The sequence below is a fragment of the Carcharodon carcharias genome, chromosome 19 (genome assembly GCF_017639515.1).
Source record: "Carcharodon carcharias isolate sCarCar2 chromosome 19, sCarCar2.pri, whole genome shotgun sequence".
NCBI lineage: Eukaryota > Metazoa > Chordata > Chondrichthyes > Lamniformes > Lamnidae > Carcharodon > Carcharodon carcharias.
Genome location: NC_054485.1, coordinates 52448857 through 52475326, shown reverse-complemented (window position 1 = coordinate 52475326; position 26470 = coordinate 52448857). Strand labels below are relative to the sequence as shown.

The 26470-nt window shown below is 49.2% G+C and overlaps 1 protein-coding gene across 3 annotated transcripts in view; it reads left to right on the top strand.

The window, feature by feature from the left end:
* LOC121291737 (mitogen-activated protein kinase kinase kinase 5-like) overlaps positions 1–26470 on the top strand; it is a 264733-nt gene that overhangs the window by 195505 nt on the left and 42758 nt on the right. For all 3 annotated transcript variants that reach the window (XM_041213244.1, XM_041213246.1, XM_041213245.1), the window contains 2 exons: positions 1–169; positions 26293–26458. In XM_041213244.1, coding sequence (XP_041069178.1) covers positions 1–169; positions 26293–26458 — 335 coding nt within the window. The remainder of the gene's footprint in view (positions 170–26292; positions 26459–26470) is intronic.

The window sequence follows — 26470 nt, the reverse complement described above, 5'->3', positions numbered from 1 at the left end:
GTTGGAATGTTTAAAATCCACCCGGAAATCCCAGAGTCCATGTCCCAGGAAGCAAAGGATTTCCTTCTGCATGGCTTTGAACCCAATCCCGACAAACGGGCCACAGCCGGAGAGCTCCTGAGGGACCCATTCCTGAGCCGGAAGAAAGCGAAAGCCTCGCCAAAGCCAGGTAAAGGAATGAGTGAGAAGGGGAGCAGGACTGGGCTCCATGGAAACGGGGCTGAATGAGAAGGACAGCAAGAGGTTGCAGTGGGAAGAGGGCTGAGTGGGAACAGAAAACAAGAGAAGCTACATTTAATTGCAGGCCGAGGAATTTGACAGAATGAGGAGGAAGGAAACATGTGAAAATTGCAATGGAAAGCAGGGCATTAGGGATGAATAGGACAGTTGGAAATTGGATTCAGTGGGAAAAAGAAGCAAAGTGAATGGAATGGAACATAAGAAATAGGAGCAGGAGTAGGCCATTCGGCCCCTCAATCCTGCCCCACCATTCAATAAGATCATGGCTGATCTGCCCCAGGCCTCAACTGCTCTGTCGTGACAGCTCCCCATAGCCCTCAATTTCCCAGATATTTCAAAAATCTATCTACCTCCTCTTTAAATACTTTCAGTGATCTAGCCTCCACAACTTTCTGGGATAGAGAATTCCAGACATTCACTACCCTCTGAGAGAAGAAATTCCTTTGCATCTCAGCTTTAAATGAGTGTCCCTTTATTCTGTAACAATGTCCCCTAGTTCGAGATTCCCCCACTAAACATCTCAACATCTGCCCTGTCAAGCCCCCTCAGAAACTTACACGTTTCAGTAAGATCGTCCCTCATTCTTCTAAACTCTAATGAATAAAGGCCTAACCTGTTGAGCCGTTCTTGATAAGTCAACCCCTTCATCCCAGGAATCGGCCTAGTGAATTTCTTTTGAACTGCCTCCAATGCCAGTATATCCTTTCTTAAATCTGGGGACCAAAACTGTACACAGTACTCCAGGTGCGGCCTCACCAACACCCTGTACAGTTGTAACAAGACTTCCCTATTTTTAAACTCCAAGCCCCTAGTAATACAGGCCAAAATTCCATTTGCCTTCTTAATTACTTGCTGCACCTGCATGCTAACTTTTTGTGTTTCATGCACAAAAGCACCCAGATCCCTCTGTGCTACACTATTTTGGAGTCACTCTCCATTTAAATAAGTCTGCCTTTTGATTCTTCCTACCAAAGTGCATGACCTCACCCTTTCTTACATTAAATCTATCTGCCAAGTTTTTGCTCACTCACTCAACCTATCTATAACCTTGCAGATTCCTTATGCCCTCATCACAACATGCCTTTCCACTTATTTTTATATCCAAAGCAAATTTGGGTAAATTACACTCTCCCCCAAGTCATTAATATAGATAGTAAATAATTGAGGCCCTAGGACTGATCCTTGTGGCACTCTACTAGTTATGTCTTTCCAACCTGAAAAAGACCCATTAACCCTGACTCTGTCTCCTGTGTCCTCAATCCATGCTAATACATTACCCCAAGTACCGTGAGCTCCTATCTTCTGCAATTACCTTTCATGTGGCACATTATCAAATGCCTTCTGGAAATCCAAATACACTACGTCTACCGGTTCCCCTTTATCAACTCTGCTTGTTATATCCTCAAAGAGCTCTAGCAAATATGTCAAACATGATTTCCCTTTCACAAAACCATGTTGACTCTGATTACATTAAGCTTTTCTAAATGTCCTGCTATTTCTTCCTTAATAATGGACTCTAGCATTTTCCCAACGACAGATGTTAGGCTGACTGGTTTTTAGTTTCCTGCTTTTTGTTTCCATCCCTTCTTGAACAGGGGTGTCACATTAGCGGTTTTCCAATCCGCTGAGACCCTCCCGGAATCCAGTAAGTTCTGGAATATTTCGACCAATGCCTCCACTATCTCTGCAGCCACTTCCTTTAAAACCCTTGGATGCAGGCCATTAGGACCTGGTGACTTGTCTGCCTTTAGTCCCATTAGTTTGTCAAATACTTTGTCCCTCAAAATAGAGCAATATCTTTCCTCCCATTAGCTCCTTGCTTATCTGATATCTTTGGAATGTTTATTGTGTCCTCCACCGTGAAGACCAATGCGAAATATTGGATTAAATTATCTATCATTTCCATTCCCCATTATCAATTCTCCAGTCACATCCTTCAAGAGTCCCACGCTCACCTTAGCCACTCTCTTTCTTTTTATATAGCCTTAGAAGCACTAGCTATTTGTTTTTATATTTCCTGCCCATTTACTTTCGTAATCAATTTTCTACCTCTTTATTAGCTTTTTAGTCATCTACTGCTGGTTCCTAAAAAATTCCCAATCCTCTGGCTTATCACTAGTTTTCGCCACTTTGTATGCCTTAGTTTTTGATTGGATACTCTCCTTGACCACCTTTGTTAACCATGAGTGGTTCATCCTTCTCATCGAGTCCTTCTTTTTGACCAGGATAAATTTTTGCTAAGTGTTATGAAATATCTGCTTAAATGTCTGCCACTGCTCATCCACTGACCTTCCCCTTAGTCTATTTTCCCAGTCCGTTTTAGACAGCTCTTTCTTTATACCTCTGTAATTGCCCTTATTTAAGTTGAGGTCTCTGGCTTGAGACCCGAGCTGCTTGCCCTCAAACTGAATTTGAAATTCTAAAATGTAGTGTTGCTACCACCTAGAGGACCCTCAACTATGAGATCTCTTATTAATCCCACCTCATTACACATAACTAGATCTAAAATAGCCTGTTCCTGGGTCGGTTCTGCAACATATTGCTCTAAGCAACAATCCCTGATGCACACTACACATTTGTCTTCCATGTTACCCTTTCCAATCTGATTTGTCCAGTCAATATGCAGATTAAATCACCCATGACAATTGTGGCACCCACCTTACATTCCTCCATAATTTCCCGATTTATACTTTGTCCTACAGTGAGGCAACTCTTCTGAGGCTTATAGACGACTCCCCTTGCTACTCCTTATTTCGACCCAAATATGATCTATTGCACCTATATCATGACTCACCACCGCACTGATACCTTCCTTTATTAATAAACTACCCCACCCCCTTTTCCTTTTCTCCTATTTTTCCACAATGTTGCTTACCATTGAATATTGAGTTCCCAGTTTTGGTCACCCTACAACCATGTCTTTGTAATAGCTATCAAGCCATATTCATTTATTTCTATTTGTGCCGTCAACTCACTCATTGGTCTTGTTACAAATGCTGCGTGCATTCAGATAACGAGCCTTAAGCTTTGACTTTTTACCATTATTGCTCATTCTGGTTTTAATTTCTGCTGCACTCTTCTGCTTAGATTTTCTGCCCCTTCCTGTCACCCTTTGATTATCATTCGCCTCTTCACTACCCTGCACCTCTGCTCTCTTGTTTATTTTTGATTTTTTAAACTTCCCTTCAATTGAATCCTTCCTCGACTAATTAGTTTAAAGTACTATCTACAACCCTAGTTATACGATTTGCCAGGACACTGGTCCCAGCATGGTTCAAATGAAGCCCGTCCCAACGGAACAGCTCTCTCCTTCCCCAGTACTGGCACCAGCACCCCATGAATCAGAACCCATTTCTCCCACACCAATCTTTGAACCACACATTTACCTGTCTAATCTTATTGACCCTATGCCAATTTGCATGCGGCTCAGGTAGTAATCTGGAGATTATTACCTTTGTGGTTCTGCTTTTTAATTTAGGCCCAAGCTGCTCATAGTCCCTCAACAGAACCTCCTTCCGAGTCTTACCTATGTCGTTGGTACCTACCTGGACCACCACAACTGGATCCATCCCCTCCCACTCCCAAGTTCCTCTCCAGTGCAGAAGAAATGTCCTTATCCTTGGCACCAGGTAGCCAACACAGCCTTCGGGGACTCTCTGTCTTTGTTGCAGAGAATAATATCTACTCCCCTAACTATGCTATCCCCTATTACTACTACATTTCTCTTTTCTCCCACCACTTGAACGGTGCTCTGTACCATGGTGCTGTGGTCAGATCACTCATCCTCCTTGCAGTCTGTGCCCTCGTCCACACTGGGAACAAGAACCTCGTACCTATTGGACAAGGGCACTAGCTGAGGCTCCTCCAAAGCTAAGTTCTGGATCCCTGTACCTGCCTCACTTGTAGTCACAACCTCCTTGACCACGGTCAAAATTTGATGTAATTAATCTAAGGACTGAGACTGTCTCCTGAAACACAGTGCCCAGGTAACTCTCCCCCTCCCTGATGTGTCGCAGTGTCCGCAGCTCGGACTCCAGCTCATCTACTCTGAGCCGAAGTTCCTCAAGGAGTCAACACTTGCTGCAGATGTGGTCACCATGGATCGCACCGGCGTCCACCAGTGCCCACATACTACAGCTGCAACACATCGCCTGCCCAGCCATCTATCCTATTTAATTAAGTAATTTGTATATTAAGTATTTCAAATCGTGAATTTCTTAACAACTCTTCAGCTGTAATAACGTCTCCTGATTTAGACCACTTGGCCAATCAAAAGAGACACGGAATAGATATCTACCATTCACCTACCTGTTTTCCTGTGACATCAGCCTTCGGCTCTGACACGTAGAAACAGGTTGAAGGGGCTCTCTGCTGCCAGTTTTTATCTGCTGCTGCTCCTTTCATGCAGGTCGGCTCTCCTCGCGCTCTTATATCCTGTGTCTCCGATGCTCACCTCGCGCGCTTTTATCCTGTGTCTCCGCTCTCCTCGCGCTCTTTTATCCTGTATCTCCGCCACTCTCTTCGAGCTCTTCATCCTGTGTCTCCGCTCTCCTCGCGCACTTTTATCCCGTGTCTCAGCTCTCCTCGCATTCTTTTCTCCTGTGTCTCTGCCGCTCGCCTCATGCTCTTTTATCCTGTGTCTCACCGTTCTCCTCGTGCTCTTTTATCCTGTGTCTCGCCGCTCTCCTCGTGCTCTTTTATCCTGTGTCTCCGCCGCTCTCCTCACGCTCTTTTATCCTGTGTCTCCGTTCTCCTTGTGCTCTTTCATCCTGTGTATCTGCCGCTCTCCTCACGCTCTTTTATCCTGTGTCTCCGCCACTCCGCTCGCGCTCTTTTATCTTGTGTCTCCACTGCTCTCCTCGCGCTCTTTTATCCTGTGACTCTGCCGCTCACCTCGCATTCTTTTATCCTGTGTCTCCGCCGCTCTCCTCGCGCTCTTTTATCATTTGTCTCCGCCGCTCTCCTTGCGTCTTTTATCCTGTGTCTCCGCTTTCTTCACGCTCTGTTATCCTGTGTCTTCACCGCTCTCCTCGCGTTCTTTTATCCTGTGTCTCCGCTTTATTCGCGCTGTTTTATCCTGTGTTTCTGCCGCTCTCCTTGCACTCTTTTATCCTGTCTCTCTCCGCTCTCTATGCACTCTTTTATCCTGTGTCTCTGCTCTCCTCGCACTCTTTTATCCTGTGTCTCCACCACTCTCCTCGCACTCTATTATCCTGTGTCTTGGCCGCTCTCCTCGCGCTGTTTTATCCTGTTTCTCCACCACTCTCCTCGCGCTTTTATCATGTGTCTCCGCCGCTCTCCTCGCGCTCTTTTATCCTGTGTCTCTACTTTATTCGTGCTCTTTTATCCTGTGTCTCTCCACTGTCCTCACACTCTTTGATCCTGCGTCTCTCTGCTCTCTATGCGCTCTTTTATCCTGTGTCTCCGCCGCTCTCCTCGCGCTCTATTATCCTGTGTCTCCACCGCTCTCCTTGCGCTCATTTATCCTGTATCTCTGCTCTCCTCATGCTCTTTTATCCTGTGTCTTGGTCGCTCTCCTCGTGCTGTTTTATCCTGTTTCTCCACCACTCTCCTCGCACTCTTATCATGTGTCTCCACTTTATTCGCGCTCTTTTATCCTGTGTCTCCGCCGCTCTCCTCACGCTCTTTTATCCTGTATCTCTCCACTGTCCTCACACTCTTTTATCCTGCGTCTCTTCGCTCTCTATGCGCTCTTTTATCCTGTGTATCTGCTCTTCTCGCGCACTTATATCCCGTGTCTCCGCTGCTCTCCTCACGCTCTTTTATCTTGTGTTTCACTGCTCTCCTCGCGCTCTTTATCCTGTGTCTCCACTCTCCTCACGCTCTTTTATCCTGTGTCTCTCCACTCTCCTCGCGCTCTTTTATCTCGTGTCTCCGCCACTTTCCTCATACTCTTTTATCCTGTGTCTCTGCTCTCTTCACGCTCTTTTATCCTGTGTCTCTGCTGCTTTCCTCATGCTCTTTTATCCCGTGTCTCCACCACCCTCCTCGCGCTCTTTTATCGTGTGGCTCCACTCTACTCGCGTTCTTTTATCTGTGTCTCCGCACTTCTCACGCTCTATTATCCTGTGTCTCCACCGCTTTGCTTGCACTCTTTTATCCTGTGTCTCTGCTCTCCTCACGCTCTTTTATCCTGTGTCTCCACCGCTCTCCTCACACTCTTTTATCCTGTGTCTCTCCACTTTCTTCACGCTTTTACCCTGTGTCTCCGCCACTCTCCTCACGCTCTTTTATCCTGTGTTTCTCCACTCTCCTCACACTCTTTTATCCCGTGTCTCTGCACTCCTCGCGCTCTTTTATCCCCTGTCTCTGCCACTTTCCTCACGCTCTTTTATCCTGTGTCTCCGCCGCTTTCCTTGTGCTCTTTTATCCTGTGTCTCCGCTTTCCTTGAGCTCTTTTATCCTGTGTCTCCACTCTCCTCGCACTCTTTTATCCTGTGTCTTCGCCGCTTTCCTTGTGCTCTTTTATCCTGTTTCTCCACCACTCTCCTCGCGCTCTTTTATCCTGTATCTCCACTCTCCTAGCGCTCTTTTATCCTGTGTCTCCGCCGCTCTCCTTGTGCTCTTTTATCCTGTGTCTCCGCTCTCTTCGAGCTCTTTAATCCTGTGTCTCCGCTCTCCTCGTGCTCTTTTATCCTGTGTCTCCGCCGCTCTCCTTGTGCTCTTTTATCCTGTGTCTCCGCTCTCCTCGAGCTCTTTAATCCTGTGTCTCCGCTCTCCTCGCGCTTTTATCATGTGTCTCCGCCGCTCTCCTCGCGCTCTTTTATCCTGTGTCTCTACTTTATTCGTGCTCTTTTATCCTGTGTCTCTCCACTGTCCTCACACTCTTTGATCCTGCGTCTCTCCGCTCTCTATGCACTCTTTTATCCTGTGTCTCCGCCGCTCTCCTCGCGCTCTATTATCCTGTGTCTCCACCGCTCTCCTTGCGCTCATTTATCCTGTATCTCTGCTCTCCTCATGCTCTTTTATCCTGTGTCTTGGTCGCTCTCCTCGTGCTGTTTTATCCTGTTTCTCCACCACTCTCCTCGCACTCTTATCATGTGTCTCCACTTTATTCGCGCTCTTTTATCCTGTGTCTCCGCCGCTCTCCTCACGCTCTTTTATCCTGTATCTCTCCACTGTCCTCACACTCTTTTATCCTGCGTCTCTTCGCTCTCTATGCGCTCTTTTATCCTGTGTATCTGCTCTTCTCGCGCACTTATATCCCGTGTCTCCGCTGCTCTCCTCACGCTCTTTTATCTTGTGTTTCACTGCTCTCCTCGCGCTCTTTATCCTGTGTCTCCACTCTCCTCACGCTCTTTTATCCTGTGTCTCTCCACTCTCCTCGCGCTCTTTTATCTCGTGTCTCCGCCACTTTCCTCATACTCTTTTATCCTGTGTCTCTGCTCTCTTCACGCTCTTTTATCCTGTGTCTCTGCTGCTTTCCTCATGCTCTTTTATCCCGTGTCTCCACCACCCTCCTCGCGCTCTTTTATCGTGTGGCTCCACTCTACTCGCGTTCTTTTATCTGTGTCTCCGCACTTCTCACGCTCTATTATCCTGTGTCTCCACCGCTTTGCTTGCACTCTTTTATCCTGTGTCTCTGCTCTCCTCACGCTCTTTTATCCTGTGTCTCCACCGCTCTCCTCACACTCTTTTATCCTGTGTCTCTCCACTTTCTTCACGCTTTTACCCTGTGTCTCCGCCACTCTCCTCACGCTCTTTTATCCTGTGTTTCTCCACTCTCCTCACACTCTTTTATCCCGTGTCTCTGCACTCCTCGCGCTCTTTTATCCCCTGTCTCTGCCACTTTCCTCACGCTCTTTTATCCTGTGTCTCCGCCGCTTTCCTTGTGCTCTTTTATCCTGTGTCTCCGCTTTCCTTGAGCTCTTTTATCCTGTGTCTCCACTCTCCTCGCGCTCTTTTATCCTGTGTCTTCGCCGCTTTCCTTGTGCTCTTTTATCCTGTTTCTCCACCACTCTCCTCGCGCTCTTTTATCCTGTATCTCCACTCTCCTAGCGCTCTTTTATCCTGTGTCTCCGCCGCTCTCCTTGTGCTCTTTTATCCTGTGTCTCCGCTCTCCTCGAGCTCTTTAATCCTGTGTCTCCGCTCTCCTCGTGCTCTTTTATCCTGTGTCTCCGCCGCTCTCCTTGTGCTCTTTTATCCTGTGTCTCCGCTCTCCTCGAGCTCTTTAATCCTGTGTCTCCGCTCTCCTCGTGCTCTTTTATCCTGTGTCTCCGCCGCTTTCCTCGCGCTATTTTATCCTGTGTCTCCGCCGCTCTCCTCGCGCTCTTTTATCCTGTGTCTTCGCCGCTCTCCTCACCCTCTTTTGTTCTGTCTCTCCACTCTCCTCACGCTCTTTTATCCTGTGTCTCTGACACTCTCCTTGCGCTCTTTTATCCTGTGTCTCCGCCGCTCTCCTCGCGCTCTTTTATCCTGTGTCTTCGCCGCTCTCCTCGCCCTCTTTTGTTCTGTCTCTCCACTCTCCTCACGCTCTTTTATCCTGTGTCTCTGACACTCTCCTTGCGCTCTTTTATCCTGTAAACCACCGCTCTCCTCGCGCTTTTTTGTCCTATGTCTCTCCATTCTCCTCGCACTGTTTTATCCTGTGTCTCCGCTGCTCTCCTCACGCTCTTTTATCCTGTGTCTCTGCCGCTCTCCCCGTGCTCTTTTATCCTGTGTCTCTGCCGCTCTCCCCGTGCTCTTTTACCCCTTGTCTCCGCCTCTCTCCTCGCGGTCTTTTATCCTGTGTCTCTGCGGCTCTCCTTGTGCTCTTTTATCCTGTGTCTCCGCCGCTTTCCTCGCCCTCTTTTGTCCTGTGTCTCTCCACTCTCCTCACGCTCTTTTATCCTGTGTCTCTGCCACTCTCCTCGCGCTCTTTTATCCTGTAAACCACCGCTCTCCTCGTGCTTTTTTTTCCTGTGTCTCTCCATTCTCCTCGCACTGTTTTATCCTGTGTCTCCGCTGCTCTCCTCACGCTCTTTTCTCCTGTGTTTCTCCGCTCTCCTTATGCTCTTTTATCTTGTGTTTCTCTACTCTCCTCCCGCTCTTTTATCTTGTGTCACCGCTGCTCTCCTCACGCTCTTTTCTCCTCTGTTTCTCCACTCTCCTCCCGCTCTTTTGTCCTGTGTCTCCGCTCTCCTCGTGCTCTTTTATCCTGTGTCTCTCCACACTCCTTGTGCTCTTTTACCCAGTGTCTCTGCCACTCTCCTCGCGCTCTTTTAACCTGTGTCTGCGCTCTCCTCGCGCTCTTTTATCCTGTGTCTCCGCTGCTCTCCTCATGCCTTTTTATCCTGTGTTTCTCCACTCTCCTTACGATCTTTTATCCTGTTTCTCCATTCTTCTCACGCTTTTTTATCCTGTGTCTCTGCCACTCTCCTCACGCTCCTTTATCTTCTGTTTCTCTGCTCTCCTCGCGCTCTATTATCGTGTGTCTCTGCTCTCTTTGCGCTCTTTTATCCTGTGTCTCCTCCGTTTCTCCTTGAGCTCTTTTATCCCGTGTATCCGCCACTTTCCTCACGCTCTTTTATCCTGTTTCCACTCTCTTCACGCTCTTTTACCCTGTGTCTCCGCCGCTCTCCTCGCGCTCTTTATCCTGTGTCTCCACTCTCCTCACGCTCTTTTATCATGTCTCTGCTCCCCTCGCGCTCTTTTATCTTGTGTCACCGCTGCTCTCCTCACGCTCTTTTCTCCAGTGTCTCTCCGCTCTCCTCGTGCTCTATTATTCTGTGTCTCCACCGCTCTCACGCTATTTTATCCTGTGTCCCTGCTCTCCTCACGCTCTTTTGTCCTGTGTCTGCGCTCTCCTTGCGCTCTTTTATCCTGTGTCTCCATCACTCTCTTCACGCTCTTTTGCCCCGTGTCTCCGCCGCTCTCCCCGTGCTCTTTTATCCTGTGTCTCCGCCGCTCTCCTCGCCCTCTTTTGTCCTGTGTCTCTCCAATCTCCTCACGCTCTTTTATCCTGTGTCTCTGCCACTCTCCTCGCGCTCTTTTATCCTGTAAACCACCACTCTCCTCGTGTTTTTTTGTCCTGTGTCTCTCCACTCTCCTCGCACTGTTTTATCCTGTGTCTCCGCTGCTCTCCTCAGGCTCTTTTCTCCTGTGTTTCTCCGCTCTTCTTATGCTCTTTTATCCTGTGTTTCTCTACTCTCCTCACGCTCTTTTGTCCTGTGTCTCCGCTCTCCTCGTGATCTTTTATCCTGTGTCTCTCCACACTACTCGTGCTCTTTTACCCTGTGTCTCCGCCACTCTCCTCGCGCTCTTTATCTTGTGTCGCTCCACTCTCCTCGCGCTCTTTTATCCTGTGTCTCCGCCACTTTCCTCACACTCTTTTATCCTGTTTCTCTCCACTCTCTTCACGCACTTTTACGCTGTGTCTCCGCCACTCTCCTCGTGCTCTTTATCCTGTGTCTCCGCTCTCCTCACGTTCTTTTATCATGTGTCATCACCGCTCTCCTCACGCACTTTTATCCTGTGTCACCGCTCTCCTTGCGCTCTTTTATCCTGTGTCTCTGCTCCCCTCGCGCTCTTTTATCTTGTGTCACCGCTGATCTCCTCACGCTCTTTTCTCCAGTGTTTGTCCGCTCTCCTCGCGCTCTATTATCCTGTGTCTCCACCGCTCTCCTCATGCTATTTTATCCTGTGTCCCTGCTCTCCTCACGCTCTTTTATCCTGTGTCTCTCCACTCTCCTCGCACTCTTTTATCCCGTGTCTCTGCCACTTTCCTCATGCTCTTTTATCCTGTTTCTCTCCACTCTCTTCACTCTCTTTTACCCTGTGTCTCCGACACCCTCCTCGCGCTGTTTTATCCTGTGTCTCCGCTGCTCTCCTCACGCTTTTATCCTATGTTTCTCCGCTCTCCTCGCGCTCTTTCATCCTGTGTCTCTGATCTCCTCATGTTCTTTTATCCTGTGTCTCGGCCATTCTCCTCGCGCTCTTTTATCCCTTGTCTCCGTCACTCTCCTCATACTCTTTTATCCTGTGTCTCTCCACTCTCTTCACCCTCTTTTGCCCCGTGTCTCTGCCACTCTCCTCGCGCTCTTTTATCTTTTGTCTCTGCTCTCCTCGCGCTCTTTTATCCTGTGTCTCCAACGCTCCCCATGTGCTCTTTTATCCTGTATCTCTGCTGATTTCCACACGCTATTTTATCCTGTGTCTCCGCCACTCTCCTCGTGCTCTTTTATCGTGTGGCCACACTCTACTCACGTTCTTTTATCCTGTGTCTCTGTTCTCCTCACGCTCTTTTATCCTGTGTCTCGGCCGCTCTCCATGCGCTCTTTTATCCTGTGTCTCCGCCACTCTCCTTGCGCTCTTTATCCTGTGTCAACGCTCTCCTTGCGCTCTTTTATTATGTGTCTCTGCTCCCCTCGTGCTCTTTTATCTTGTGTCTCCGCTGCTCTCCTCATGCTCTTTTCTCCAGTGTTTCTCCGCTCTCCTCGCGCTCTATTATCCTGTGTCTCTGCTCTCCTCACGCTCTTTTATCCTGTGTCTCCGCTGCTCTCCTCGCGCTATTTTATCCTGTGTCTCTGCCGTTCTCCTCACGCTCTTTTATCCTGTGTCTGCACTCTCCTCGCGCTCTTTTATCCTGTGTCCCCGCCGTTCTCCTCGCGCTCATTTATCCTGTGTCTCCGCCGCTCTCCTCACACTGTTTTAACCTGTGTCTCCGCCACACCCGTCGCGCTCTTTTATCGTGTGTCTTCACTCTACTCGCGCTATGTTATCCTGTGTCCCTGCTCTCCTCATGCTCTTTTATCCCTTGTCTCCACGACTCTCCTCACGCTCTTTTATCCTGTATCTCTCGACTCTCTTCACGCTCTTTTACCCCGTGTCTCTGCCTCTCTCCATGTGCTCTTTTATCCTGTGTCTCTGCTCGCCTCGCGCTCTTTTCTCCTATGTCTCCAATGCTCCCCTTGTGCTCTTTTATCCTGTGTCTCCGCCGCTCTCCTCGTGCTCTTTTATCCTGTGTCTCTGCCGCTTTCCTCACGCTATTTTATCCTGTGTCTCTGCCACTCTGCTCACACTCTTTTATCCTGTAAACCACCGTTCTCCTCGCGCTCTTTTCTCCTGTGTCTCCGCTGCTGTCAACGCGCTCTTTTATCCTGTGTTTCTCCGCTCTCTTTATTCTCTTTTATCCTGTGTTTCTCCACTCTCCTCCCGCTCTTTTGTTCTGTGTCTCCGCTCTCCTCGCGCTCTTTTATCCTGTGTCTCTCCAATCTCCTCGCGCTCTTTTATCCTGTGTCTCTGCTCTCCTCGCACTCTTTTAACCTGTGTCTGCGCTCTCCTCACACTCTTTTATCCTGTGTTCCGCCGCTCTCCTCATGCCCTTTTATCCTGAGTTCTCCGCTCTCCTTATGCTCTTTTATCCTGTGTTTCTCCACTCTTCTCGCGCTCTTTTATCCTCTGTTTCTCCGCTCTCCTTGCACTCTATTATCCTGTGTTTCCACCGCTCTACTCGTGCTCTTTTATCCTGTGTCTCTGCTCTCCTCGCGCTCCTTTATCCTGTGTCTCTGCCACTCTGCTCGCGCTCTTTTATCCTGTAAACCACCGCTCTCCTCGCACTCTTTTATCCTGTGTTTCTCCGCTCTCCTTATGCTCTTTTATCCTGTGTCTCTGCTCTCCTCACGCTCTTTTATCCTGTGTCTCCAACGCTCCCCATGTGCTCTTTTATCCTGTATCTCTGCTCTCTTTGCGCTCTTCTATCCTGTGTCTCCTCCGTTCTCCTTGTGCTCTTTTATCCCGTGTCTCCGCCACTTTCCTCACGCTCTTTTATCCTGTTTCTCTCCACTCTCTTCACGCTCTTTTACCCTGTGTCTCCGCCGCTCTCCTCGCGCTCTTTATCCTGTGTCTCTGCTCTCTTTGCGCTTTTTATCCTGTGTCTCCTCCATTCTCCTTGCACTCTTTTATCCCGTGTCTCCGCCACTTTCCTCATGCTCTTTTATCCTGTGTCTCCGCTCTCCTCATGCTCTTTTATCATGTGTCATCACCACTCTCCTCACGCACTTTTATCCTGTGTCACCGCTCTCCTTGCGCTCTTTTATCCAGTGTCTCTGCTCCCCTCGCGCTCTTTTATCTTGTGTCACCGCTGCTCTCCTCATGCTCTTTTCCCCAGTGTTTCTCCGCTCTCCTCGCACTCTATTATCCTGTGTCTCCACCGCTCTCCTCACACTATTTTATCCTGTGTCCCTGCTCTCCTCACGCTCTTTTGTCCTGTGTCTCCGCTCTCCGCGCGCTCTTTTATCCTGTGTCTCTCCACTCTCCTCGCGCTCTTTTATTCTGTGTCTCTGCTCCCCTCGCACTCTTTTATTTTGTGTCACCACTACTCTCCTCACGCTCTTTTCTCCAGTCTTTCTCCGCTCTCCTCGCGCTCTTTTACCCTGTGTCTCTGCCACTCTCCTCGCGCTCTTTATCCTGTGTCTCTCCACTCTCCTTGCGCTCTTTTATCCCGTGTCTCCGCCACTTTCCTCACACTCTTTTATCCTGTTTCTCTCCACTCTCTTCATGCACTTTTACCCTGTGTCTCCGCCACTCTCCTCGCGCTCTTTATCCTGTGTCTCCGCACTCCTCACGCTCTTTTATCATGTGTCATCACCGCTCTCCTCACGCACTTTTATCCTGTGTCACCGCTCTCCTTGCGCTCTTTTATCCTGTGTCTCTGCTCCCCTCGCGCTCTTTTATCTTGTGTCACCGCTGATCTCCTCACGCTCTTTTCTCCAGTGTTTGTCCGCTCTCCTCACGCTCTATTATCCTGTGTCTCCACCGCTCTCCTCATGCTATTTTATCCTGTGTCCATGCTCTCCTCACGCTCTTTTGTCCTGTGTCTCCGCTCTCCTCGTGCTCTTTTATCCTGTGTCTCTCCACTCTCCTCGCACTCTTTTATCCCGTGTCTCTGCCACTTTCCTCATGCTCTTTTATCCTGTTTCTCTCCACTCTCTTCACGCTCTTTTACCCTGTGTCTCCGACACCCTCCTCGCGCTGTTTTATCCTGTGTCTCCGCTGCTCTCCTCATGCTCTTTTCTCCTGTGTTTCTCCACTCTCCTTTTGCTCTTTTATCCTGTGTTTTGCCACTCTCCTTATGCTCTTTTATCCTGTATTTCTCCATTCTTCTCGCGCTTTTTTATCCTGTGTCTCTGCCACTCTCCTCACGCTCTTTTATCCTCTGTTTCTCTGCTCTCCTCACGCTCTATTATCGTGTGTATCCACCGCTCTCCTCGCGCTCTTTTATCCTGTGTCTCTGCTCTCTTTGCGCTCTTTTATCCTGTGTCTCCTCCGTTCTCCTTGCGCTCTTTTATCCCGTGTCTCCGCCACTTTCCTCACGCTCTTCTTTCCTGTTTCTCTCCACTCTCTTCACGCTCTTTTACCCTGTGTCTCCGCTGCTCTCCTCGCGCTCTTTATCCTGTGTCTCTGCTCTCTTTGCGCTCTTTATCCTGTGTCTCCTCCATTCTCCTTGCGCTCTTTTATCCCGTGTCTCCGCCACTTTCCTCACGCTCTTTTATCCTGTGTCTCCGCTCTCCTCATGCTCTTTTATCATGTGTCATCACCGCTCTCCTCACGCACTTTTATCCTGTGTCACCGCTCTCCTTGCGCTCTTTTATCCTGTGTCTCCACCGCTCTCCTCACGCTATTTTATCCTGTGTCCCTGCTCTCCTCGCGCTCTTATGTCCTGTGTCTCCGCTCTCCGCGTGCTCTTTTATCCTGTGTCTCTCCACTCTCCTCGCGCTCTTTTATCCTGTGTCTCTGCTCCCCTCGCGCTCTTTTATTTTGTGTCACCGCTGCTCTCCTCACGCTCTTTTCTCCAGTGTTTCTCCGCTCTCCTCGCGCTCTATTATCCTGTGTCTCCACCGCTCTCCTCACGCTATTTTATCCTGTATCCCTGCTCTCCTCATGCTCTTTTGTCCTGTGTCTCCGCTCTCCCCGCGCTCTTTTATCCTGTGTCTCTCCACTCTCCTCCCGCTCTTTTATCCCGTGTCTCCACCACTTTCCTCACGCTCTTTTATCCTGTTTCTCTCCACTCTCTTCACGCTCTTTTACCCTGTGTCTCCGCCGCTCTCCTCGCGCTCTTTATCCTGTGTCTCCGCTCTCCTCATGCTCTTATTATGTGGCATCACCGCTCTCCTCACGCACTTCTGTCCTGTGTCTCTGCTCCCCTCATGCTCTTTTATCTTGTGTCACCGCTGCTCTCCTCACGCTCTTTTCTCCAGTGTTTCTCCGCTCTCCTCGCGCTCTATTATCCTGTGTCTCCACCGCTCTCCTCACGCTATTTTATCCTGTGTCACCGCTCTCCTCACGCTATTTTATCCTGTGTCCCTGCTCTCCTCCCGCTCTTTTGTCCTGTGTCTCCGCTCTCCTCGCCCTCTTTAATCCTGTGTCTCTGCCACTCTCCTCGCGCTCTTTTAACCTGTGTCTGCGCTCTCCTCACGCTCTTTTATCCTGTGTTTCTCTGCTCTCCTCGCGCTCTTTTAACCTGTGTCTCTCCACTCTCCTCGCGCTCTTTTATCCCTTGTCTCCGTCACTCTCCTCACGCTCTTTTATCCTGTGTCTCTCCACTCTCTTCACGCTCTTTTGCCCTGTGTCTCTGCCCCTCTCCTCGCGCTCTTTTATCCTGTGTCCCTGCTCTCCTCGTGCTCTTTTAACCTGTGTCTGCGCTCTCCTCACGCTCTTTTATCCTGTGTTTCAGCCGCTCTTCTCATGCCCTTTTATCCTGTGTTTTTCCGCTCTCCTTATGCTCTTTTATCCTGTGTTGCTCCACTCTTCTCGCGCTCTTTTATCCTCTGTTTCTCCGCTCTCCTCGCACTCTATTATCCTGTGTCTCCACCGCTCTCCTTGTGCTCTTTTAACCTGTGTCTGCGCTCTCCTTGCGCTCTTTTATCCTGTGCCTCCGCCGCTCTCTTCACACCCTTTTATCCTGTGTTTCTCCACTCTTCTCGCGCTCTTTTATCCTGTGTCTCCACCACTCTCCTCACGCTTTTATCCTCTGTTTCTCCGCTCTCCTCGCGCTCTTTCATCCTGTGTCTCTGATCTCCTCATGTTCTTTTATCCTGTGTCTTGGCTGTTCTCCTCGCGCTCTTTTATCCCTTGTCTCCGTCACTCTCCTAATACTCTTTTATCCTGTGTCTCTCCACTCTCTTCACCCTCTTTTGCCCCGTGTCTCTGCCACTCTCCTCGTGCTCTTTTATCTTTTGTCTCTGCTCTCCTCGGGCTCTTTTATCCTGTGTCTCCAACGCTCCCCATGTGCTCTTTTATCCTGTATCTCTGCTGATTTCCCCACGCTATTTTATCCTGTGTCTCCGCCGCTCTCCTCGTGCTCTTTTATCGTGTGGCTCCACTCTACTCACGTTCTTTTATCCTGTGTCTCTGTTCTCCTCACGCTCTTTTATCCTGTGTCTCAGCCGCTCTCCATGCGCTCTTTTATCCTGTGTCTCCGCCACTCTCCTTGCGCTCTTTATCCTGTGTCAACGCTCTCCTTGCGCTCTTTTATTATGTGTCTCTGCTCCCCTCGTGCTCTTTTATCTTGTGTCTCCGCTGCTCTCCTCATGCTCTTTTCTCCAGTGTTTCTCCGCTCTCCTCGCGCTCTATTATCCTGTGTCTCTGCTCTCCTCACGCTCTTTTATCCTGTGTCTCCGCTGCTCTCCTCGCGCTATTTTATCCTGTGTCTCTGCCGTTCTCCTCACGCTCTTTTATCCTGTGTCTGCACTCTCCTCGCGCTCTTTTATCCTGTGTCTCCGCCGCTCTCCTCATGCTCTTTTAACCTGTGTCTCCGCCACACCCGTCGCGCTCTTTTATCGTGTGTCTTCACTCTACTCGCGCTATGTTATCCTGTGTCCCTGCTCTCCTCATGCTCTTTTATCCCTTGTCTCCACGACTCTCCTCACGCTCTTTTATCCTGTATCTCTCGACTCTCTTCACACTCTTTTACCCTGTGTCTCTTCCTCTCTCCACGTGCTCTTTTATCCTGTGTCTCTGCTCGCCTCGCGCTCTTTTCTCCTATGTCTCCATTGCTCCCCTTGTGCTCTTTTATCCTGGTGTCTCCGCCGCTCTCCTCGTGCTCTTTTATCCTGTGTCTCTGCCGCTTTCCTCACGCTATTTTATCCTGTGTCTCTGCCACTCTGCTCGCACTCTTTTATCCTGTAAACCACCATTCTCCTCGCGCTCTTTTCTCCTGTGTCTCCGCTGCTGTCAACGCGCTCTTTTATCCTGTGTCTCTCCACTCTCCTCGCGCTCTTTTATCCTGTGTCTCTGCTCTCCTCGCGCTCTTTTAACCTGTGTCTGCGCTCTCCTCACGTTCTTTTATCCTGTGTTCCGCCGCTCTCCTCATGCCCTTTTATCCTGTGTTTCTCCGCTCTCCTTATGCTCTTTTATCCTGTGTTTCTCCACTCTTCTCGCGCTCTTTTATCCTGTGTTTCTCCACTCTCCTTGCACTCTATTATCCTGTGTTTCCACCGCTCTACTCGTGCTCTTTTATCCTGTGTCTCTGCTCTCCTCGCGCTCTTTTATCCTGTGTCTCTGCCACTCTGCTCTCGCTCTTTATCCTGTAAACCACCCCTCTCCTCGCGCTCTTTTATCCTGTGTTTCTCCGCTCTCCTTATGCTCTTTTATCCTGTGTCTCTGCTCTCCTCACGCTCTTTTATCCTGTGTCTCCAACGCTCCCCATGTGCTCTTTTATCCTGTATCTCTGCTGGTTTCCTCCCGATCTTTTATCATATGTCTCCACCGCTCTCCTCACACTCTTTTATCCTGTGTCTCCGCCACGCTCCTCGCGCTCTATTATCCTGTGTCTCTGCTCTCCTCACGCTCTTTTATCCTGTGTCTCCGCTGCTCTCCTCGCGCTATTTTATCCTGTGTCCCTGCTCTCCTCATGCTCTTTTATCCCTTGTCTCCACGACTCTCCTCACGCTCTTTTATCCTGTATCTCTCGACTCTCTTCATGCTCTTTTACCCCGTGTCTCTGCCTCTCTCCTCGTGCTCTTTTATCCTGTGTCTCTGCTCGCCTCGCGCTCTTTTATCCTATGTCTCCACTCTCCTCGCGCTCTTTTAACCAGTGTCTCCACCACTTTCCTCGCGCTATTTTATCCTGTTTCCACTGCTCTCCTCACGCTATTTTATCCTGTGTCTCCGCCGCTCTCCTCGCGCTCTTTTATCCTGTGTCTCCACCCCTCTCCTCAGGCTTTTTTATCCTGTGTCTCCGCTGCTCCTCTCGTGCTCTTTTATCCTGTGTCTCCGCCACTCTCCTTGCGCTCTTTAACCTGTGTCTCCACCACTCTCCTTGCGCTCTTTATCCTGTGTCACCGCTCTCCTTGCGCTCTTTTATCATGTGTCTCTGCTCCCCTTGTGCTCTTTTATCCTGTGTCTCCGCTGCTCTCCTCACGCTCTTTTCTCCAGTGTTTCTCCGCTCTCCTCGCGCTCTATTATCCTGTGTCTCTGCTCGCCTCGCGCTCTTTTATCCTGTGTCTCCGCTGCTCTCCTCGCGCTATTTTATCCTGTGTCTCCGCCGCTCTCCTCGTGTTCTTTTATCCTGTTTCTCTGCCGCTTTCCTCACACTATTTTATCTTGTGTCTCCACCGCTTTCCTCACGCTCTTTTATCCTGTGTCTCCTTTCTCCTCACGCTCTTTTACCAGTGTCTCCACCGTTCTTCTCGCGCTATTTTATTATGTGTCTCCGCTGCTCTCCTCGCGCTCTATTATCCTGTGACTCCGCCACTCTACTAGCGTTCTTTTATCTTTGTCTCCGCACTCCTCATGCTCTATTATCCTGTGTCTCCACCACTTTGCTTGCACTCTTTTATCCTGTGCCTAAACCGCTCACTTGCGCTATTTTATCCTGTGTCTCCGCCGCTCTCTTCGCGCTCTTTTATCCTGTGTCTCCGCTCTCCTCAGGGTATTTTATCCTGTGTCTCCGCTCTCCTTGCGGTCTTTTATCCTGTGTCTCCACCCCTCTCCTCAGGCTTTTTTATCCTGTGTCTCCGCCGCTCCTCTCGTGCTCTATAATCCTATGTCTCCGCCGCTCTCCTCACACTCTTTCATCCTGTGTCTCTCCATCTCCTCTCGCTCTTTTATCCTGTGTCTCCACTCTCCTCACTCTCTTTTATCCTGTGTCTCCACTGCTCTCCTCACGCTCTATTATCCTGTGTCTCCACCGCTCTCCTCACGCTATTTTATCCTGTGTCCCTGCTCTCCTCACGCTCTTTTGTCCTGTGTCTCTCCACTCTCCTCGCGCTCTTTTATCCTGTAAACCACCGGTCTCCTCACGCTCTTTCCTCCTGTGCCTCCGCTACTCTCAACGCGCTCTTTTATCCTGTGTCTCTGCCACTCTCCTCGCGCTCTTTTAACCTGTGTCTGCGCTCTCCTCGCGCTCTTTGATCCTTTGTCTCCGCCGCTCTCCTCACATCCTTTTATCCTGTGTCTCTCCACTCTTCTCGCGCTCTTTTATTCTCTGTTTCTCCGCTCGACTTGCGCTCTTTTATCCTGTTTCTCCGCTCTCCTCGCGCTCTTTCCCCCTGTGTCTCCGCTGCTCTCAACGCGCTCTTTTATCCTGTGTTTCTCCGCTCTCCTTATGCTCTTTTATCCTGTGTCTCTGCACTCTCCTCGCGCTCTTTTATCCTGTGTCTCCGCCACTCTCCTCACGCTCTTTTATCCTGTGTCTCCGCCACTCTCCTTGCGCTCTTTATCCTGTGTCACCGCTCTCCTTGCACTCTTTTATCCTGTGTCTCTGCTCCCCTCATGCTCTTTTATCTTGTGCCTCCGCTGCTCTCCTCACGCTCTTTTCTCCATGTTTCTCCGCTCTCCTCGTGCTCTTTTATCCTGTGTCTCCGCTGCTCTCCTCGCGCTCTTTTATCCTGTGTCTGCACTCCATTCACGCTCTTTCAACCAGTGTCTCCGCCGCTCTCCTCGCGCTATTTTATCATGCGTCTCCGCCTCTCTTCACGCTCTTTTACCCCGTGTCACTGCCTCTCTCCTCGTGCTCTTTTATCTTGTGTCTCTGCTCGCCTCGCGCTCTTTTCTCCTGTGTCTCCAATGCTCCCCTTGTGCTCATTTATCCTGTGTCTCCACTCTCCTCACGCTCTTTCATCCTGTGTCTTCGCCGCTCTCCTCGCGCTATTTTATCCCGTGTCTCTGCCACTCTTTTATCGCGTTCTTTTATCTGTGTCTCCACACTCCTCATGCTCTATTATCCTGTGTCTCCTCCACTTTGCTTGCAGTCTTTTATCCTGTGCCTCCATCGCTCTCCTCGCGCTATTTTATCATGCGTCTCCGCCTCTCTTCACGCTCTTTTACCCCGTGTCACTGCCTCTCTCCTCGTGCTCTTTTATCTTGTGTCTCTGCTCGCCTCGCGCTCTTTTCTCCTGTGTCTCCAATGCTCCCCTTGTGCTCATTTATCCTGTGTCTCCACTCTCCTCACGCTCTTTCATCCTGTGTCTTCGCCGCTCTCCTCGCGCTATTTTATCCCGTGTCTCTGCCACTCTTTTATCGCGTTCTTTTATCTGTGTCTCCACACTCCTCATGCTCTATTATCCTGTGTCTCCTCCACTTTGCTTGCAGTCTTTTATCCTGTGCCTCCATCGCTCTCCTCGCGCTATTTTATCCTGTGTCTCCGCCGCTCTCCTCGTGCTCTTTTATCCTGTGTCTCTGCTGCTCTCCTCATGCTCTTTGATCATGTGTCTCCGCTCTCCTCACGCTCTTTTCTCCAGTGTTTCTCGGCTCTCCTCGCGCTCTATTATCCTGTGTCTCCACCGCTCTCCTCACGCTATTTTATCCTGTGTCCCTGCTCTCCTCATGCTCTTTTGTCCTGTGTCTCAGCTCTCCTCACGCTCTTTTGTCCTGTGCCTCTCCACTCTCCTCGCGCTCTTTTATCCTATGTCTCTGCCACTCTGCTCCCGCCTTTTATCCTGTAAACCACCACTCTCCTCGCGCTCTTTTCTCCTGTGTCTCCGCTGCTCTCAACGCGCTCTTTTATCCTGTGTTCCTCCGCTCTCCTTATGCTCTTTTATCCTGTATTCCTCCACTCTCCTCCCGCTCTTTTGTCCTGTGTCTCCGCTCTCCTCGCGTTTCTTTTATCCTGTGTCTGCTCTCCTCACGCTCTTTTATCCTGTGTCTCCGCTGCTCTCCTCATGCTCTTTTATCCTGTGTCTCTGCCACTCTCCTCACGCTCTTTTATCCTGTGTCTGCACTCTCCTCGCGGTCTATTATCCTGTGTCTGCTCTCCTCATGCTCTTTTATCCTGTGTCTCCGCTGCTCTCCTCACGCTCTTTTATCCTGTGTTTGCACCCTCCTCGCGCTCTATTATCCTGTGTCTCCGCTGCTCTCCTCGCCCTATTTTATCCTGTGTCTCCACCGCTCTCCTCGCGCTATTTTATCCTGTGTCTCTGCTGCTCTCCTCGTGCTCTTTTATCCTTTGTCTCTGCTGCTCTCCTCGCGCTCTTTTATCCTGTGTCTCGGCCGCTCTCATTGCGCTCTTTATCCTGTGTCACCGCTCTCCTTGCACTCTTTTATCCTGTGTCTCTGCTCTCCTCACGCTCTTTTATCCTGTGTCTCTGCTGCTCTCCTCACTCTCTTTTATCCTGTGTCTGCACTCTCCTCACGCTCTTTTAACCAGTGTCTCCGCCACACCCCTCGCGCTCTTTTATCGTGTGTCTTCACTCTACTCACGCTTTGTTATCCTGTGTCCCTGCTCTCCTCACGCTCTTTTATCCCTTGTCTCCACGACTCTCCTCACGCTCTTTTATCCTGTATCTCTTGACTCTCTTCACGCTCTTTTATCCCGTGTCTCTGCCTCTCTCCTCATGCTCTTTTATCCTGTGTCTCTGCTCGCCTCGCGTTCTTTTCTCCTGTGTCTCCAATGCTCCCCTTGTGCTCTTTTATCCTGTGTCTCCGCCGCTCTCCTCGTGCTCTTTTATCCTGTGTCTCTGCCGCTTTCCTCACGCTATTTTATCCTGTGTCTCCGCTGCTCTTCTCACGCTTTTTTATCCTGTGTCTCCACTCTCCTCAGGCTCTTTTATCCTGTGTCTCCGCCACTCCTCACGCTCTTTTATCCTGTGTCTCGGCCACTCTCCACGCGCTCTTTTATCCTGTGTCTCCATCACTCTCTTCACGCTCTTTTGCCCCGAGTCTCCGCCTCTCTCCTCGCACTGTTTTATCATGTGTCATCACCGCTTTCCTCACGCACTTTTATCCTGTCACCGCTCTCCTTGCGCTCTTTTATCCTGTGTCTCTGCTCCCCTCGCGCTCTTTTATCTTGTGTCACCGCTGCTATCCTCACGCTTTTGTCTCCAGTGTTTCTCCGCTCTCCTCGCGCTCTATTATCCTGTGTCTCCACCGCTCTCCTCACGCTATTTTATCCTGTGTCCCTGCTCTCCTCACGCTCTTTTGTCCTGTGACTCTGTCACTCTCTTCACGCTCTTTTGCCCCGTGTCTCCGCCTCTCTCCTCGCACTCTTTTATCCTGTGTCTCCGCCGCTCTCCTCGTGTTCTTTTATCCTGTGTCTCTGCCGCTCTCCTCGCGCTCTTTTATCCTGTGTCTCCGCTCTCCTCACGCTCTTTTATCCTGTGTCTCACCCGCTCTTTTCCCACTCTTTTACCCTGTGTCTCCTCTCTCCTCATGCTCTTTTATCCTGTGTCTCTCCGCTCTCCTCACACTCTTTTATCCTGTGTCTCTGCTGCTCTCCTCGCACTCTTTTACCCTGTGTCTCCTCTCTTCTCATGCTCTTTTATCCAGACTCTCTGCTGTCCTCATGCTCTTTTATTATCTGTCTCTGCCGCTCTCCTCACGCTGTTTTATCACTCCGAGTCCGATAATATCCAGGTCCTGATGGATCTAGTGACTCTGTCAGATCTTAACGTGATGTTTGGTTTTGAGTTTCTCGTCTGCTAATCCTTCCCATTTAATATCCCCGCTCTCTGAGGCTGCGCTCAGGTTAATCAGATTGAATGAAAACAGAAGCAATGCACTGAACAGGAATTGAACTGAATTTGAACTGAATGGAATTGAGGTGAGTCAGCGGGGATGAACAGGAAGAGGAGGCAGGGAATGGAACTACTTGGAAATAAACTGGAGAGGAAAGTTACATGAATGGAAAGAAGGGAAGAGGAGGGAAAGGAAAAGTCATGACTGAGACTGAAGGGTGCTGTATGCAGGGGAATGGCACTGAATGGAAATAGAATGAAGTGGAAACAAAGTAAATCAGATTAAAGAAATGGGACACTGCAGGGAAGGGAAGTGAAGAAGAAAAAATGGGATGCAGCTGGATGGAATTAGAATGGAACTGAATGGGAAGTTAGAGAAAGCAACACTGGATATGTATCCACTGATAAAATGGATAAAGCGGTTTTGTGTGTTACTGTGAGATTACAAGAGATGGCTGGTGTGGATAAAGGAGGAATCACTGTAAATACGGTTCAGTCTTTCTTGTAGTTCAAGTTTCTTCAGTGCCCGTTCTGAGGGCTGTAGAAATGTAAGTTACCACAGAGATAAAAACAAAAAACTGCAGATGCTGGAAATCCAAAACAAAAACAGAATTACCTGGAAAAACTCAGCAGGTCTGGCAGGTCTGTGGAAGGGTCATGAGGACTCGAAACGTCAACTCTTTTCTTCTCCACCGATGCTGCCAGACCTGCTGAGTTTTTCCAGGTAATTCTGTTTTTGTTGTGTAAGTTATCACATTTTGCGATATGCCTGTTCAGGCAGAAGCTGCACTCCTGGCTTTTCATGAACAGTAGATAAAATCCAATGTCACTCTGTCACAGCCAGTGCCTGGAGATAGAGCAAAGCTCTGTGCTCTGTTGTTTGATCCGCCTACACAGGCCCAGATCTGTACCCTCTTCAGTTAACAAATCAGTCTTGGCCAGAGTAGGGAAAGTCATGGTTTCCAGTCAATCTTTAAGCTTGGAAATCTATCCCACTGCCCAATGATCCTGCTCACTTACTAACACAATGTATCTGCTACAAGATAGAAGCCTCTACATGTGCTGAAGACGTAGTAAATCAGGGGATCTGTGTAAATGATTAAAGCTTACACAACACACAAGAGGAAGAGTATTAATTTACACACACACAAATTTACACTATAAAACTCTCCCCTTTCCCACTCGGGGACTTAAACGTGTTACCTAGGACACACTGAAAGAGTGCTGCATTGTCATAGGTGGTGTCTTGCGGGTGGGACATTAAACCAAGGCCCTCATCTGCCCTCTCGGTGGATGTATAAGACCCCACAGCACTATTAGAGGAATTGCTGACGGGTACCCACTGGTGTCCTGGCCAATATGTATTGCTTGGCCAACATCTAAAGAACAACTATCCAGCCATTTATCTCATTGCTGTATGTGGGAGCTTGTGCACAAATTGCCTGCCACATTCCCCTACATTACAATAGTGACTACACTTCAAAGGTAATTTGTTTGCTGTGAAGCATTTTGGACGTCCTGAGGATGTGAAAGTGCTACGTAAATGCAAGTCTTCTCAATGATTTTTTTGGAGTTGCTCATAGCTGCAGTGATACCAAGTGCCTGTTGGTGGTGGTATCGAGCAAGTTGTATAACAAAAGGCCATCAGTCCGACTGCAGCCCCCACATCAGACAGCGCCAACTGCAGGTACTTGGCATCACTGCAGCGCAGACCTGACTCAATTCAGTGATAACACTTTCACTGCTGACTCACAAGGTCATGTCTTCAAGCCCCGCCTCAGAGACTTGAGCACAAAGACTAAGCTGACACTTCAGTAATAAGGTAGTGCTGCACTGTGGGCAGTGCCATCTTTTGGATTTGGTGTAAACTAAAGCCTGCCTCATGGTTCAGGACCCTGTAAAAGATCTCGCTCTCTAACCGCTTTTCCATTTTGGATACTAGTGAGCGAGATGGTTCCTCAGAGGACTGTAGCAAGAGCTAAGTTCGTGCCATCACGGGTGGTTCAGCTGCACAGGAGGGGAGGAGGAAGAGTGGAAGTGCTATAGTATTAGGGGATTCCATAGTTCGGGAATCAGACGGGCATTTCTGCAGCCGTAGACATGACTCCAGTATGGTATGTTGCCTCCCTGGTGCCAGGGTCAAGGATGTCACAAAGCGGCTGCAGGACATTCTTTTGGAGGAGGGTGAGCAGCCAGAGGTCGTGGTCCACATTGGGACTAATGACGTAGGTAGGAAAAAGGATCAGATCCTGAAATCAGATTTTAGGGAATTAGGAAGGAAATTGAAAAGCAGGACCTCAAGAGCAGTAATCTCAGGATTATTCTCAGTGCAACGTGCTACTGTGCACAAGGATAGAAAAACTGAGCAGTTCAACACATGGCTGGTGAATTGGAGTAAGAGGGAGGGCTTTAGATTTCTGAGGCATTGGGATCGGTTCTGGGGCAAGTGGAACCTGTATACGACGGATGGGTTAGACCTTAACAGGACTGGGACTAAGGTCCTCGTGGGGAGGTTTGCTAGTGCTGTTGATTGGCAAGGGGATGGGAACCTGAGGGGAATTCAGAGTGGAGAGGAGAAAAACTGGCAGTGGGAAGTAGTGAAGTATCAAATGATAAGGAGGATATATCAGAGAGTAGTATCAAGGTAAGTAGAGTACTTGGAGAGTTTGGTCGAATTAGATTAGGCAATAGTAAGTCATTAGATGGGGTCAGAATAAGGGGGAAAGTAAAAAAGCTATCTGAAAAGAGAGAATGCGCAAGGTTATGGGGATAATACAGGAGAGTGGGATTAGGTAGATTGCTCTTTCAGCAAGCCAATGCAGACTTGATGGGCTGAATGGCCTCCTGCACTGTAAAAATTCTGTGATTCTGTCATTATAGCAGTGACAACACTTCAATACTAACCATTCTGAAGATTATCATTGGCTGTGAATTATTTGGGATATCTTGAGATGAAAGCTGTCATATAAATACTGGTCCCCTCCCTCCCAACTCATCTCAGTGCCCTACATCCTGCCTGCAGCTAAACTCCAGGCATTTTGAAACCTCAGTGTGTTGTCTGTGACTGTGTAATCTGTAATCTTCTTTCCCCACAATCTGTTACTGCAGAGCAGCCCTTTAATTCCTTCAGAAGATTTGATTAGGATTTATTTTTATCCAGGTGAATATTATCACAGCCTGTCTGTCCCTGCATCAGGACACCTCAAGGATGGGAGTGAGACTCGACATCCCTTGGATTTCAAACACAATGTGCCTTTCCTGGCTCGGAGCTGCTCAATCCCAGGTCTATCTGTCAAAAACAGCTCGCCAAAACAGGAGTTTCTGAGGTAACCTCTCCT